Raw genomic sequence first — 16,740 nt, 5'->3', positions numbered from 1 at the left:
TTCGCCTCCCTAGCGCCTCTATCTCGATTATAATTATCCCGGCGAGAAAACGGGGGAGATTTCTGCTCAAGGCTTGTTTGGCTGACTTCTTGTGGGCAAACATCTTGCAGGTGCAAGGGCTCCAATTCTGGCTGAAACGGTGGGAAACCCAAGTTTTCCTCTTCATCTGCCACAATAGTACTAGGAACGGGACTACATGGCCCATGAGTCATCACACTATTATTCTATTACCATATTATTATCATCATATTCTGTTACTATTATTATATGCCATTATTATATTATCTTATTAATATATTTTATATTATTATAAAGTAGAGTCTCACTTATCCAACATTCACTTATCCAACGTTCTGGATTATCCAACGCATTTTTGTAGTCAATGTTTTCAATACATCGTGATATTTTGGTGATAAATTCGTAAATACAGTAATTACTACATAGCATTACTGTGTATTGAACTACTTTTTCTATCAAATTTGTTGTTAAACATGATGTTTTGGTGCTTAATTTGTAAAATCATAACCTAATTTGATGTTTAATAGGCTTCTTCTTAATCTCTCCTTATTATCCAACATATTAGCTTATCCAGTGTTCTGCCGGCCTGTTTATATTGGATAAGTGAGACTACTGTATTATATTTTTCTATTATTATTATATCATTATATTATTATTCTATTATTATTCTATTATATTTTCATATTATTATATGATTATTCTGTTATTATTATATTCCATTTTATATTATCCTATTAATATATTTTATATCATTATATTCTATACTATTATTCTATTATATTATCATATTATTATTTTATTATTATTAGCATATTCTGTTATTATTATTATATTCCATTTTATATTATCCTATTAATATATTTTATATCATTCTATTCCATTCTATTATTCTATTATTCTATTATATTATCCTATTATTATTATATTATTATTATTATGCTATTCTGTTATTATATCCCATTATTATATTATCCTATTAATACCGTATTATTATCATATTTTGTTATTATTTATTTATTTCGCGTCAAAAGCATTGTACGACAAATACATTTCAAAATGATGGGGGGGGGGGGGAAGGAAATCACAAGCAACTAAATAGTTTTGGACCAAAAGCGGGCAACAGCAACCACATTGTCCGTAGCTTTAAACAACTCCTCCTCCGTACATGAGGCAGGGCATTGTGGGCAAGCATACATATGCAGAGTTGTTTGTTCTGCTCCACAGTCACACAAGGTGGAGGGTTTCTCCAGGTAGTGCCACCTTGCCAAGTTGTCTTTTGATCTGCCCACTCTGCTTCTCAGTCTGTTTAGGGACTTCCAAGTTGCCCATTCTTGGTTTGCCCCTGGAGGAAGACCCTCTTGGGGGGTCATCCAGTTAGAATTGCCAGGTTTAGCTGCCCAGAGAGACACCCTTGCTGTTGCTGGAGGAACATCAAGAGGAGTGGTGGTTCTCATGAAGCCCTTCCGTGATTTGAGTCTGGTGGGAGGAGGCTGATAGCCATGCAGTGGATGGCTTTCACAGTGTTCGACCTTCTTTCTCTCACCGTTAGCAGCAACTTCCCGTCGCACGTCAGGAGGGGCAATGCCAGCTAACTTATAGAGTTTATCAACAGGTGTAGGTTTAAGGCATCCTGTGATGATTCTGCATGTTTCATTCAGTGCTATGTCCACCTGCTTCGCATGGGCAGACTTTTGCCAGACAGGACAGGCGTACTCCGCAGTTGAGAAAGACAAGGCCAGGGCTGATGTTCTTATTACTTGTGGGTCTGCACCCCATGAGCTGCCAGTCAGTTTCCGCAGGATGTTGTTGCGTGCAGCTACTTTGTGCTTGGTGTTCATGCAGTGTTTCCTATATGTTAGTGTTCGGTCTAAGGTGATACCAAGGTATTTAGGATGGAAACAGTGTTCGAGCTCTTGGCCTTCCCAAGTAACTTTCAGTTTCCTGTTGGCTTCACGGTTACGTAGGTGGAAAGCACACACTTGTGTCTTGGAAGGGTTGGGCTTCAGGTGGTTCTCTTTGTAGTAGCTGGAGAGGTCTTTCAAGGCATTAGTGAGTTGCTTTTCAACTGTTTCAAAATCTTTCGCTTGTGTTGTAAGGCCAAGGTCATCAGCATATATAAAGCTCTTTGTGAGTGGTGGTTGTGGCTGATCGTTCGTGAAGATGTTAAATAAGGTCGGTGCAAGAACGCTGCCTTGGGGTAAACCATTCTTTTGCCTCCTCCATCTGCTTTTCCGGCCCTGAAACTCCACATAGAAGTTGCGGTTTTCTAAGAGGGTCTGGACAGTTTTTGTAAAGTCAAAGTCCCGGGTGATATGGTAGACTTTATGCAGCATTTTTCTATGTTGCCCCGTGTCATAGGCTGCCGTAAGGTCCACAAAAACTATTCCCGTAATGCAGCCTTTCTCATAGCCTTCCTCGATATGCTCAGTCAGATGAAGAATTTGACCTGTACAGTTTTTCCCTGGTCTGAAACCTGCTTGTTGTGCAATAAGCTTGGGTTCGATAACAGGTCCTAGTCGATTTAATAGCATCCTCTCATAGACTTTATATAGATGACATAAGAGGGAGATTGGTCGGTAGTTCCTGGCATTGGAGGCATCTTCACCAGGTTTTAAGATGGCAATTATCTTAGTTTTCCTCCATGCTCTGGGAATCTGTTTGTGTGCCAGGCATTGATTGTAGAATTTCAAAAGCCAGTTTTCAGCTTTGGGGCCCAAGTGTTTGATTTGCTCCATCATTAAGTCATCTAGGCCAGGTGCTTTACCAGTCTTACATCGCTTGATGGCTTCTCTGAGTTCTTTCAGGTTTAGAGGAGAAGACAACTGGTGGGTTTCAAGTTCTGGCACCCTGTTGATTTTCATCTTTATTCTGCTGCAGTTGGTTTTCCCATTTTGAATTAGCTGGTGAGCTATCTGGTCTGGTGTCACGTTTGCGTGTCCATGGTTGACCAGAGGGTCACTGTCCAGGCGTCTCAGCAGTTGCCAGGCTTTTTGGCTACTCTTGGACATGTCAAGGTTCTCAAGCAGCTCTATCCAGTGGTCTTTCTTAGCATTAGCTAAGGCTGTAGATAGTTTTTGGCCTGCTGCTATAGTCCCATCACTGTATGGATTCTCTTGAAATAATCTGAGATATTCTTGTAGCTGATTTAGTGATTCTTCGTTTAGGCCTGGTAGGTAGCTTGTGCGACAGCCTCTAGGGATTGAGAGCCTCGAGGATCTTTTCACAGCTTCTACAAACAGGTCATAGTTTTCTATAGAAGGTTCTATATCAGAAATAGCAGCTTCCAAGGTCTCTGTAAACTTTGTCCAGTTAGCTTTATTGAAGTTATATCTTCTGCGGAATGGGACACTTTTTGGTCTTACAGCTGCATATGCTATGCAGCATATTGGTCTGTGTTGTGTGTTAGGTATTGGGTTTAATACCCTTTTGGTGCATTACAAAAATCAGATCAGGGTTATAACCACGCTTCCATCCGCTGCTATTGAAAGATGGTGGTAGTTTACTGTCATGGAGGAGGCTCATTCTACTGTTGTCGGCCCACGTTAGAACTGCTTCGCCATTTCTATCATCTTCGTCATAGCCCCAGACACAGCTATGGCTATTGAAATCTCCCACAACAAAATGGGCTTCATGATTGTGGCAACTAGTTGGGGGACACGGAAAGAGCCTCCCCGAAGATTGAGTAAATTCAGTCGGGCGTCCCCTGGGCAACGTTTCTTGTAAGCGGCCGATCTTTCCAAACCCAAAAGCATTGGATGAATGGATGAATACCAAATGTCTTTATCAAGACCATTGCTAACGATTATGTCTATTAACATAGAAGGTTTGTCACTTGCTAAGGAAGAACTATTAGCCAAAATGTCTGAGGACATTTCGTGTGACATCCTATGTATACAGGAAACACACAAAGACATCACAATGAGAAGACCAAAATTCTGTTATTATTATATCCTATTACTATATTATCTCATTAATATATTGTATATTATTATATTATTATTATATTATCATATTATTATTATAGTATATTATATTATTCATCATTCATGACTACATTGAAACTAGAATAGAGAGAAATTAGCGTGGAAACCTTGTGAAACCTAAACTGCAAGAGGTACCATAGATTGTTGTACATGTAAATAGTGGCAGTAACAAGAAATTCTTGATAGGATTCATAGTTTGTCTGGTTATGCTGGTTTGTGATGACAACTACTTTATAGTATATAATAAATGTTCATTTTGTTGTTCAACAATAAATATGAATTCTTCTTCATGGAAAAATAAGACATCCCCTGAAAATAAGACCTAGTGCATCTTTGGGAGCAAAAATTAATATAAGACCCTGTCTTATTTTCAGGGAAACAGGGTATGTAGGAGGATTGCTTGTTTTAGCCAGTGCATGCTTATGCAGGTACCCTTTGGGAAGTTCTGCAGAAGCCCTATAAGAGGATGCCACTGGTGATGAACCTCCTCACCCATTTGCCTCTCCTGGCTGCCTCTCTTGGCTGCCATGGAAAAGGCTGGATCTAGGCAAGGGTAGGTGGGAATATAATCCTTGAATCTCTTCAGTACCATGAAAGAAGAGGACTTGGGAGAGATTCTCCTTTTGAGGGGAAAGCACCTCCTTGCGTTGTTTTTTTCTTGAGTCTTCAAATATTCTTTCCATCCCAAGTGTAGATTATGAGAGGTTCTAGATATTTAGTAGCCACCCAAACCTCCAACACAGGGAATAAATTAACCAGTGAGGAAAAATGTTTCTTCCCATGAGCACTGGTGACAAAATTGGTTTTTTAAAAAGAAGCAGGATTGCTGATTGCTACTCTTCACTGCCATCTACTTTCATTGGCAGGAGTCTAAGAAATGTTGAACACTCACCCCGCTAAGTAATGGGTTCCCAACCTTTGGTTCTCCAGATGTTTTGGATTTTAGCTTCCATAACAGTTTACTTAGGTGATCCCTCATTATCCGAGTATGATGACCTATCAAGTGCAGTATCGTGGCGGTGGATACATAGTGGCTGTGGAGTCCTATTCTTGACCCGGATGTTATTCCATAGTGAGGACATCGGTTTTCAGGTGGAAGGTGGTCCCAGTCAGGGTTGGCTTGATGCGCTTTCCTCTTGGTATGTTTCTCCCTTTCACCCTCCATTTGTGCCTCTTCAAATTCCACTGCACTGCTGGTCACAGCTGACCTCCAGCTAGAGTGCTCAAGGACCAGGGCTTCCCAGTTCTCGGTGTCTATGCCACAGTTTAAGATTAGCTTTAAGCCCATCTTTAAATCTCTTTTCTTGTCCACCAATGTTCTGTTTTCCGTTCTTGAGTTGGGAGTATAGTAACTGGTTTGGGAGACGGTGATCAGGCATTCAGACAATGTGGCCAGTCCAGCAGAGTTGATGGCCTAGGAGCTCTGTTTCATTTGGAAAATTGTTGCACTTGCAGAGCTCAGGCAGTGTTGTGTTTTAGTGTCAATGTTGGTTTTTGTGGAGAGGTGGCTGCCAAGGTAGCGGAAATGGTCAACATTTTCTAACATTACACCATTAAGCTGTATTTCTGGCCTTGTAGAGGGATTGGCTGACGACTGCTGGAAGAGCACTTTGGTTTTCTCAATGTTCAATGAGAAGCTGAGCTTCTCATATGTTTCTGCAAAGGTGTTTAGAATGGCTTGTAGGTCTTCTTTTGAATGTGCACAGACTATGTTATCATTGGTATATTGGAGTTCTGTAACAGATGTTGTTGTGACCTTGTTTTTTGGTTTTCAGTCTGCTGAGGTTAAATAGCTTGTCATCTGACCGACAGATGATTTCTACTCCAGTGGGAAGCTTCCCAATAACAAGATGAAGTATCATAGCGATGAAGATGGAAAATAAGGTAGGTGCAATAACACATTCTTGCTTGACACCCAATTCCACCTTAAATGGGTCACTTTAGGAGCCACTGCTATCCAAGACTGTTGCCATCATGTCATCATGGAGGAGCCGCAGGATGTTCACAAATTTGTCAGGGCATTCTATTTTTTAGGAGGATGGTCCAGAGAGCACTGTGATTTACTGTGTCAGGTGCCTTATAACAGCTTATAAGATGGCTGGGATATCTGGGAGTTGCAGTCCAAAACACCTGGAGGATCAAAGTTGAGGGCCATTGCTCTAAGTGCTCCAAGCAACAGTAAAACTACATTGTTAAGCCCACAGAATTATGACTTGATATATCCAGAGTCAGACATGACTGGACTTAACTTCAGGGGAAAACCTTTACCTTTACTTAAATTCAATTACCACAAAAGAAACAAGTAACATACCATTCAGTATTCCACAATTTTCTATCTTTTGTTGCAAGAATAAGTGAGTATGCTCAAAAGAAAATTAAACTCACCTTGATGATGTGGAGTTTGGGCAAGAGATTGCAGTCTGCCAATGTAAGGTCATCTCCATCTAGGAATTTCCTTCTGGAAACAGGGAGCTCTTCAGTGCTATATGCATCAATTTCTTCAGGTAAAGGGGTATTTAAGTATGTATTCAATTTCCTTAGAGCCTTAAGCAATGCTTTCTCTAAATCTAGAGACAAGAAAAGTGCACATAAGAATATAATATTCTTATTATTAGCAAAATGCAGGGAATGTTTACTCAGGCAAAGGGAAACCAACTCAGAAGTGGGGGCATTCTTAAGGAAACCCTGAGATGTGCAGAAATGAGCCTAAATACTGTTCTTAGTCCCAGATATAACAAAGTTAGTGAATCAATGCTAATTTGATAAGACAACACTTATGTAAGTTCTATTGATGTCATGGGTCTATTCGGAAGGAGCAATGAGATTTAGACTACAGAAAGTGATCTTTTGCTCATGCTTGAAGACAAAAAACATCAAGATGATGCATGCGAACCATTGTGCAGATAGGAGAGGAGGAGCAGAAATTGAATCCCGAAGTGCAGCACCAGCCGACCAAGTCACCTAAGGAGGGTACAAGCTGGATTCAGACTCTAAAAGGAGAAAGACAGTGTTGACTTGAGGAGGAGAGGGAGACGGAGGGGAGAAGGAGAGGAAAAGGAGGAAAGGGGAAAGCATAAGAGGGAGGGAACAATGCAGAGAAGGTGATCAAGGATAGAGACTAGAAAGGAAATATTATGATTGGGTGGGATACAAAACAAAACTAAGTAGGTTTCTCTTAGACAAATCACCACCACTGGGATGTTTGATACAGACTTGTAAAAGGGTCTCCTCAGTGGGAACTAGGCTCTCCTCTCTATTTTCCTTCTGCCAGTAAACGTTTTTTATATAGACAGCCTTTTGGCTCTAAATATATTGTTACACAAACAACTTTTAATGGGAGGGTGCTGTACTTTTATCTTACTTACTATGCTGGAAAACCATCTTGGCTCCCTTATTATTATTATTATTATTATTATTATTATTATTATTATTATTAATTTCTTATAGCCCGCCTCCATCTCCCCGAAGGGACTTGGGGCGGCTCACATGGGGACAAGCCCTAAAAACAACAGTTTGATGTACACTTAAACATAAAACAATTTACAGAATTAACATAATACAATGATTATTTAAAACATCTCAAAATAAACACAACTATATCAATTAAAAACAAAGTGGAATTATTGAGAGAAATCAGAATATAAATTAAATATCTTATATATTATAATATAATATGATGTAAAATAATACAATTAATGGACCACCCATTCACTGAATAGGTACACATGTTAACTACCAGCTGGAAAAAAGAAAGAGGAAACGGCAGGAGTTGGAATGGAGTCTCTTCAAAGAGAGCCTGACCGGCTGGCTGGCATCTTGATAAGCACTCCTTACTGGGCCCTTTCACATGGCACAATTATAGTACCATGATTTGTTGTTAACTGCCATGGCTCCATCCAACAGATTCATAGAACTTGTAATTTTACAAGATATTCAGAATTTCAACCAGATAATTTCAATGCTTCACCAAATACAAACCCAAACATTCCACAGGATGGAGCCACAGAAAATAGAGAGGACTCATGATGCTATAACGTATATTGTAAAAGGGCCCCTGATCTGAAATACAATTTCTATTATTTAAATCCAGATGGGAATTGTGCAGGTCTCCAGGGGGTAACAAACTGTATCTCTCCACTGGCTGCTGGTGAGACTTGCTAGCAGCTCCAGTTCAAGAACCTCTGGAAGGTTGCACATTTCCATCCTGATTTAAAATAACATGTAATATATAACGTGAATCTTTGTTCTGTTTACTGTACTACTTTTGAAATATAGTTTCATTTCTCCCCCAAGTAACTAGTTACAGGTATTCAGGCTGCTTGCAACTCACTACTTCTTGCCTCCTACAGCATTGTATAAGATACATCATGTGTAAGTACTTACTTTCATTGGCATCTTTCCTTGTGTTTTTTATGAATGCAGAAAATTTAGCAAACACGTCATTTCCTGCAGAGTAAGAGTCCAGATGAGTTGGTGCAAGTTTAGGATATCTGAAGAAGACATAAGAATTTAAACATTTTTCATTGTGTTCCTAACATTTTTTCATGAAATCCCTAATTAGGTTCACCTGTGACAATCATGACTCTTAACCAGATGCAAAGCACATTAACTTTTTCAATGTCATTATGTCTTTTTACCCCTCCTGATTCAAGATTCTATATATCAAACTTCCATTTTGGAACAGAGGATCGTACCTGGGTGGTGCTAGTTTTTCTTCTAAGAACTCCTCGATTTTATTTACATCTATTTTCACATCGCCATCAAAAGTCATAAAAGGAGGGTTTGTTCCTGGAGCTAATTTCTGTAAGTCTGCGGGCTTCCTATATTAAAACAAGCATCATTTTTAGAAAAAAGCATATACCACTCTTCATACAAACTTGTAGTTTCCTTTCTATTATAACATTGAGAATACTGGCTACCTGTAAAACTGACTAGATAAGTATATTCATCAATTATACTTTCCATTTACAAGAATATCTGTTTGGTTTTTTAAAAAAGCCATTTATTTCCATTACCTGTTACAGGGTGCTGCCACACAGCCCTTAAACTCGCACTGAAGTGGGTTAAAATAACTCACTCTGGCACGGGTTCCTGTCTACACCCACCCACCAGGCTGGGGGGATGTGTGGCTGCATGCCATCCTGATTGAAGTATTCTGAAATTGGGATGGCATGGTCACCCAGAACCCTGCAATTTTCCCTTAAAACCTACTTTAAAAGGTCCGTCATGTGTCCTGTTCTCGCACTAGGAGGACACAAGGAGAGGAGTTATGACAGCCAGGGACCTGTCAAAGTAAGTTTTTGGGGAAAATTGGGGGCTGGAGGGGAGGAGGTAGGTGCCTTCCTGCACCTTTTGGGCTCCGGGATACCTCATTATCTCATTAGACTCAGGCCTTTCAGGACGAATCAGACCTAATGAAGTATGTAATTAATTCGAAACACCTTGGTTTGTTCCAAATGAATTTGTTTTTACCAGAAACATCATTTGGATACCTCCAGTAAAAACTGAGACATGTCCTGCATTTTGGGACTGTCTGGATGAGCCCATAGTGTTTTAAAAACAAACCGTTGTCCCTAATTGTTGCAACATGAAAGAGGCAATCAATTGCATTACTCATTACTTAACTCCTTTCTGTTACATTCTTTCAAAAAATTAGAAGGCAAAGAACAGGAAGTACTCCTGTCAAAATGCTTTGAAAATATCTAAAAATGTTTAAAAGCGTATTTGAAGAGAAAGAAAGAAGTTACAGGGCACAGAAAGGTTTAAATAAGCAAATAGGTTAAAACAAGACCAGTTCTCTTACTTACCCACCCACCCCACCCTGGCTCCTAAATATTTGCATTGCAAATTTCTGACATGGAATTCTAAATAGTTCAAATTTTATTTTACATATGACAAGACATTAGAACTTACCGCTTCAAATCCACAGTTGTAACATTAAAAATAACCCCCTTCAACCACAGAATCATGAAGAGGCGCTGAGAAAATGGACAGTTTCCAATACTTTCCCCATCACTGCCAGCCTAAAAAAAATTAAAATAAATTATATCTGTGGTATTAGTGTATAATCATAGCGAAAGTGGCACTAATTTAGATTAGTGCTCTATAGAAATAACTTGTTCCAGTGTCATTTCTTTCCATGTTTTTTCTTTGCCAAATGATGATGAAACAGAATGGCTTTGCTGGGCAGTTTTGGTGAGCTGTGGTATTATTCGCTATTGTTATCTTAATAAAGGTCTTTGGGTTTTTGAGGAGGGTGCCATTTTTCTTTTAATTTGTTTGTTTACTTGCACACTTCCACTAATTACTTTGGTCTGTCAGAGCCATTTTTAAATTGTTGTTATTCTAATTTGCGTAGCACATTGCTTTGAATGCCCACGAGGCAAGGAGGTGATTCAAGAAGATATCATACAATACATGCTGCCATTCAATACCCACTTATCTGGGAGTAACACTGCTAAAAATAAAGGGATTCAGCAAAGCTTGACGGATCTGAATCTAGACGCATTAAGTCAATCAATATTTAATGACTCCCAGGAAGATGTTGGACTAGGCATTTTTCATCTGGATTGCTAAAGGTGCATTTGGACCCCAGTAAAAATATTTTTGAGCTCAATACATTTCCCATTTCTTCAAGGTCTCTTGAGTTTTTGTGAGGAGATGGGAACACACTGGTACTGCTACACCTGCCTGACTTTGCTCTTCTGTCAGAGGCATCCTCTCACACATCATATGCCCCTTTGTGGCCACTAGGTGATGTTAGCCAGTAGGTGTTTAGAAGCTACTCTCAGAGGCAGAGAAGTCAGCAAAGAATTGGGAGAGCTGCTTGCCTGGAGATGGAGATGAAACTGGAGATGGTCCTCCTCCAGACTTCCAAGGCTACAGTGGCCCGATTGCTCCTAGCTCTTGGTGTCTATCCAGTTGCCACCACTATCAAATGTCTTGTATTTCACCTGTGGCTTCCTCTCACTTTCTCGTGCTACTATGTCACTTTGCTTACGCACAGCTTCCTTTCCGTCACTTGCTTTTGTCTTGCAGCAAGGGTGGACTAGCTAAAACTCTTTAGTCTTTTGCAAATCAGAATTCTGTAAACCATTGTTATTTTCTTTGAAATATGTCAGGTGTCAAAAACAATCAACAAAAAATGATACTATTGAGAAGGATAAAAGCACTCAATTGAGTCCACTGCCATGGCTCAATAAGTACCAGCTTCACACTTCTTGTCAGCTCTGTTTGTGTTTGTGCCAGCCCAACCATGTTTGCTCTTTATGATTAGCTATTATTTGATACAAAGATCAAGGGTGAGTGTGCTTCTCTTTACTCTCCCCACACAGCTAGAAGCTTTTGTTTCACCTTTTCCTCAACTGACATCTGGACCAAAAAACAGTAACTAACAATACCTAAGCTGTGTATAAAATAAATCAACTTGGTACTAGTTTGAAAGCCATTTTATAAGTCCAGCTGTACCCAAGGCAATGGTTTTTTTTTTAAAAAAAAAAAACTCCAACCAATCAAGAAATCATCACCTATTGACAACATGTACTATAACTGCAACAGTGAGGAACAAATTGGTAAGTTTGCATTTTTATGGATAAAATGCTGTATAACTTAAGCCATCTTTTCATCTTTGTAGGTGACTACAAAGTATTTTTTGTAAATTGCTATAAAATTCAGTTGCTAATGTAACACTGAAAAAATCTTGTTGAAACATCTAGATTTTAGAAATCTGTGCCACCTGGTGGTGCTATAACATCTGGAATGAGCTGTATGGTAGAACTTCAATGTTATTCTGGAAAAAAAACTGTTTTATTATGTATACGTTCTCTTAAGAGTCCTGCCTCCAACATGCAAAATTTATGTATTACATCCACTCTTTGAGCCAATATTGATGATAACCTGACTAGAATCTTTGCTGAACACTTGTTTAAGTTACTGACATTTTTTGGTGGTAAGAAGTATGTGTGGAATAAGCTCACAGAAGGGGGCTGAAGAGGGTGGCACTTCTTGTGCCATCAGTTGCATCGATGTGGATCCAGTGTAGCTACGTTGGAATATATTTATGCTATGCAAAAAAAGTATAAGATCTTGGCCTGTGTGTGTGTGGACACGCCTACACTAGCCACTTAATTCAGAGACAATCTGGAACAGTATACTCCAGACTAGCCTGAGATCAAAAATGATGGTGGCCATATACATCAGGATCAGGCTGAATCCTCTGTGACATCACAACAGTGTCTAGATTATCTAGACCCCATGGTGAAATAGGGTGCAATACAAATAATGATGATGATGATGATGATGATGATGATGATGATGATGATCTAGGTCAGCCCTCGTCCACCCCTTTGTCTTTGTGTTAATATCGCTGCTGTCTCTCTAGCCAAGAATCTCCTTGCAAAAGCCTGGTCATTGCAGTCACATCTTTGAAGTTACAACAGGCCTCCTGTGAGATCAAAAGGACAGAGTACAGCAACCCTCTCCTTGCTGATCTCATGGCTGGATACCCCATTCTCAGGAGATGCAATTACGATGGCCAGGCTCTCATAGGGAGTTCCTGGGCCACTGAGGCAGCAGCAGGGGTGACATGAGGATAACTCATCCTTTCCTGGGTAAAGCTGACATCATTAGTGTATATGTGAACAATGCATAAGGACTAAATGGAACCTGATCCAGTTATCCATATGGTTGCCAACCCCAAGGACCTCCAGAGTTTTTCTCAAATTCAGGAATACGTCCCAACTAGACATCTTGCAGAGCAAGTTTGGATTAAAAGATAAAAGGTCTATATTTTTGCAGAAGTTGTGTACAGGCAGTCCCCAAGTTATGAACGAAACAGGTTCTGTAGGTTTGTTCTTAAGTTGAATTTGTTTTTAAGTCATAACAAATACATTTTAAAGTGTAACTTCATATATACATATATACATACATGCATGTATGCATGCTTTGGATAGCATAGCAAAGGGTTAACACTCCTGAAATGTTTGTTTTGCTGACTGTGACCCTGTTGAGAAGGTTTCACCTCACTTTCTGTCCTTGTAATAATTAGATTTTGAAAAATTTGGCTTGTTGTGGAAACAAGGATTGGTGGGAAAGCTTCAGTGCAGACACTTTTTCCTCAGGATAACTCTTTCAGGAGTGAATTTCCCTTCCTAGGAATAGATATCTCTCACTTTCTGATGTCTCACCCTCCGTTCTAAACTATGACTTGTTTGTAAGTCAGATGTTTGTAACTCAGGGATTGCCTGTATTGTGAAGACTGCTAGCATTGGATTTGGGGTGAGTACATGTAGACTTGTCCTCTATGTCTGCATGTATGCATCTACGCCGCTAGATGAATCTGACATATTTTTGTTTTGAATCATCATGTTAACAGGCTCCTGAGTAGTACAGCTGGGAATAATAGGACAAACTGAGAATTGGCAATAGACGTACTCCTGCTAGGGCAAAGAAAAAGGAGGTGGGAATAAGCTTTTCCTACTTTCTTTACACTCTATATACAGCATGCCCCTAATAAAACTTGTGACCTCCCCATCAGGTTGTAAGGTCAAAAAAATCCTGCTCTGTGACTCAATCTTCCTTAATCACCTGCTAAATATATACAGCAAATGGAGATATTGAGCTATATTCCTTCTTTCAAGCTAACTTTATTATTCCATTAATAGTAGTAGTACTTTCACAAACTTTCACATATTATAAGCAGTGGTAGAAACAACATCTGACAAGAAGGTTACACTTTTTCAGGAAGCTGGCATTCTTGGGTACTGGGCTCTTTTACAGATCATAGGATTAAAGGGTATGATATTCTTAGCCTAGGAAGCTCAAAAGAAAATTCTTTTTCACCATAAAGTCTGAGAAACATGGGATGCAATTCTGCAAATTATTATCTGACTTCCATTTCCAGAGAATCCTGTAGGACTTGATTCTGAAAAGACCCACATAAGACTGCTTTGTCAATTTATTTTGTTTTGTCTCAAACCAACTACAACAAGGTCAGAAGGACACAAGCAACAAATCAAATTCTATTTGCTATTTATCCTGTTACAAGAAGTACGGTTTCACTACACCAATGCTATTTCTAATCCGTATTTAATAATATGGCAGGGGACCAGCTGAACATTGTACAGCAATAAGAAGAAACCCTTTATAGCCTTGTTAAATTCTTTAAGGGAATTATTTTAACAAAGGACCATTATTTTCTGGAACACATTATAGGGCTGAGAAAAGCTGATTAACTGGTATTATAATTACACATCCTGTTTTTTATTTAACATATGATACTATACATTTTGTATATTTCTCACTACTCTAAAAGAAACTCACATTAAAAATAATAAACTATAATATGCCATGAGGGAGAGAAACATTAAAAACATGGGGGAAGCCATCTTAGCAAGGATTAACTGGAGAAGGAAGAAATCTAGTAGTGATAATCCTAATTCTTGCCTTCAGGCCAAATAGTGAAATTAAAACATTAAAATGACTATTCTCTATTTTGTGCATTTTGGGTGGTCATACAAAGAGTTGCAATAGAAAACATGTTTGGTACAAGCCAGGAATAAAAGATGGACTTACTATACTATACTATACATGAGAAATGAGAACATTGATAAAACATCTTGAAAACAGACATACAAGAAATGCATAGAAGGAAAAGTGTGTTCCCTCCATCCTTTGTTGTTTTGAGTTATTTGTTCTTTTCACTCGGCCCTTTTATTTATAGCAGTGGTTCCCCACCTTTTTTGACCAGGGACTACTTTGACCAGGGACCACACTGACCAAGGACCACTCTCCAACATTAGGTCCAAAAGTATTACAAATTAGTTTTTTGTCAACTTTAGATTCAGATTGGTTATTTGGGGCGCTGATTCAGAAAATTGAATTGGATAGACCACATCAACTCAAGTTTCTGATACAGAACATATGCCACCCAGAAGTCACTATCTGCTAGCCCACAGAAAACCATATTTAGTAATCTAGAGCTGATATAGACTATCCAATGAAAATCTCTGAATCAGCACTCCAAGTAACCCCAGGAACAGGCCTAAAAACGAAGTCACCAAGGTGCCCCCCTTCCAGGCGCCACGTAGAACGGCTCCACTCAGGAAAAAGGGAAGAAGGTGGAGAAGCAGCAGTCAGGCTTGTTGTCATGCCTTTCATGGGCAATCAGCCTCTCCCCTCCCGACATCTCTGTTGCCTCGACACTGTAAGAGGGTTTCACAAGATCAGTCACTCTCATTTTAATGGTGTAGCAATGGTGAGGCTGGGGACCATAAGTTGGGAACCTCCAATTTATAGAGAACATTTAACATGCAATAAAGAAAAACAAAGGAGCAACAGAAAACATACCACAATACATGGTTTGGAAAAGAGCTTGGGAAGCCCAATATGAGCAGAGATTGGGCTCTTCCTTTCCCCCTCCAGAAAATTTGTCATTGGTCCCTACTCTACAACTAAATATAAAACAGAATCATCACCCTCACTGCTTCCAACTAGAGAATAGAAAATAAATACCCCATTCAGGTAGACAAGGGAAACAGAGATGTATGTTCCATAGTGCTTCTCAGGCTATTGGGTATAGGGGACCAGCAATTATTTTTCAATGTGCCAGGGATCAATACCACACTATGTACAATACCCATGTACCAAGGTTCAATAGCAGGGACTGGTAGCCAATGGCTCAGAGAATGGCATCAGTCCTTGGATCAACACTGCTGCAAAATATGGCAAATATATATTGAGTAAACTGTTTTGGCTAGTAACTCCCCTTCCTTCAACAGCTAGTAAATGTATCTTCTCCAGAACCATTAACAGGGAACTATACCTTAAAGGCAACAGATCCCATCTGATCTCAAAAGCTAAGCAAGGTCAGCCCTGGTTAGTATCAGGATGGGTATTGCCAACAAATTCCAAGTATTGTAGACTGTACAGGTTGAGCATCTCTTACTGGGAATTCTAAGACATTTGAAAATCTTAAATTGTCTGGTGGCTAAAATAGTAAACCTTTGCTTTCTGATGGTTCAATGTACACAAATTTAGTTTCATCCACAAAATTATTTAAAATATGATACCCTATTTCCCTGAAAATAAGACATCCCCAAAAAATAAGACCGAGTAGAAGTTTTGCTGAATTGCTAAATATAAGACCTCCCCCGAAAGTAAGACCTAGCAAAGTTTTTGTTTGGAAGCGTGCCCGGCACCCACCAAACAAAACACCATAGCATGCAGGATTGGTAAATGTACATAATAATAATAATAATAATAATTTAATTTTTATACCCCGCCTCTATCTCCCCAGAGGGACTCGGAGTGGCTTACATACCACTTGTTTATGGAAATAATGGTAGTAACAATGGTTTGTGATGACTACTACTGTACAGTATAGAATAAATGTTCATTTTTTTTGTTCAACAATGAATATGAATTCTTCTTCATGGAAAAATAAGACATCCCCTGAAAATAAGACCTAGCGCATCTTTGGGAGTAAAAAAATAATATAAGACACTGTCTTATTTTCAGGGAAACACGGTATAAAACTATCTTCAGGCTATGTGTATGAGGTATGTAGGAAACACATACGATTTCATGTCAAGACTTGGGTCCTAATTCTGAGATATGTCATTATATATGTACAGTAGAGTCTCACTGATCCAACATTCGCTTATCCAATGTTCTGGATTATCCAACGCAGTCTGCCTTTTAGTAGTCAATGTTTTGTAGTCAATGTTTTCAATACATTGTG

At 39.2% G+C, this 16,740-nt stretch overlaps 1 protein-coding gene across 2 annotated transcripts in view; it reads right to left on the bottom strand.

The window, feature by feature from the left end:
- The window catches only part of clic6 (chloride intracellular channel 6), a 42,250-nt gene that overhangs the window by 4,736 nt on the left and 20,774 nt on the right, over positions 1-16,740 (bottom strand). Inside the window, exons 2-6 of one of the 2 annotated variants that reach the window (XR_010004218.1) lie at positions 9,915-10,024; positions 8,696-8,821; positions 8,385-8,491; positions 6,895-6,991; positions 6,435-6,568 (exon numbers count right to left, since the gene is read on the bottom strand). Coding sequence is in view for 1 of the 2 variants with exons in the window: in XM_003219020.4 (XP_003219068.3) it covers positions 6,387-6,568; positions 8,385-8,491; positions 8,696-8,821; positions 9,915-10,024 (525 nt within the window). In the remaining variant the exon portion in view is untranslated. Of the gene's footprint in view, positions 1-6,386; positions 6,569-6,894; positions 6,992-8,384; positions 8,492-8,695; positions 8,822-9,914; positions 10,025-16,740 lie in introns of those variants that run through there. The other variant, XM_003219020.4, reaches the window with a different exon arrangement.

Source organism: Anolis carolinensis, chromosome 3 (genome assembly GCF_035594765.1).
Source record: "Anolis carolinensis isolate JA03-04 chromosome 3, rAnoCar3.1.pri, whole genome shotgun sequence".
Classification (NCBI taxonomy): Eukaryota; Metazoa; Chordata; class Lepidosauria; order Squamata; family Dactyloidae; genus Anolis; species Anolis carolinensis.
The sequence above is the reverse complement of the archived record's forward strand: the minus strand, read 5'-3'. Positions and strand labels throughout refer to the sequence as shown.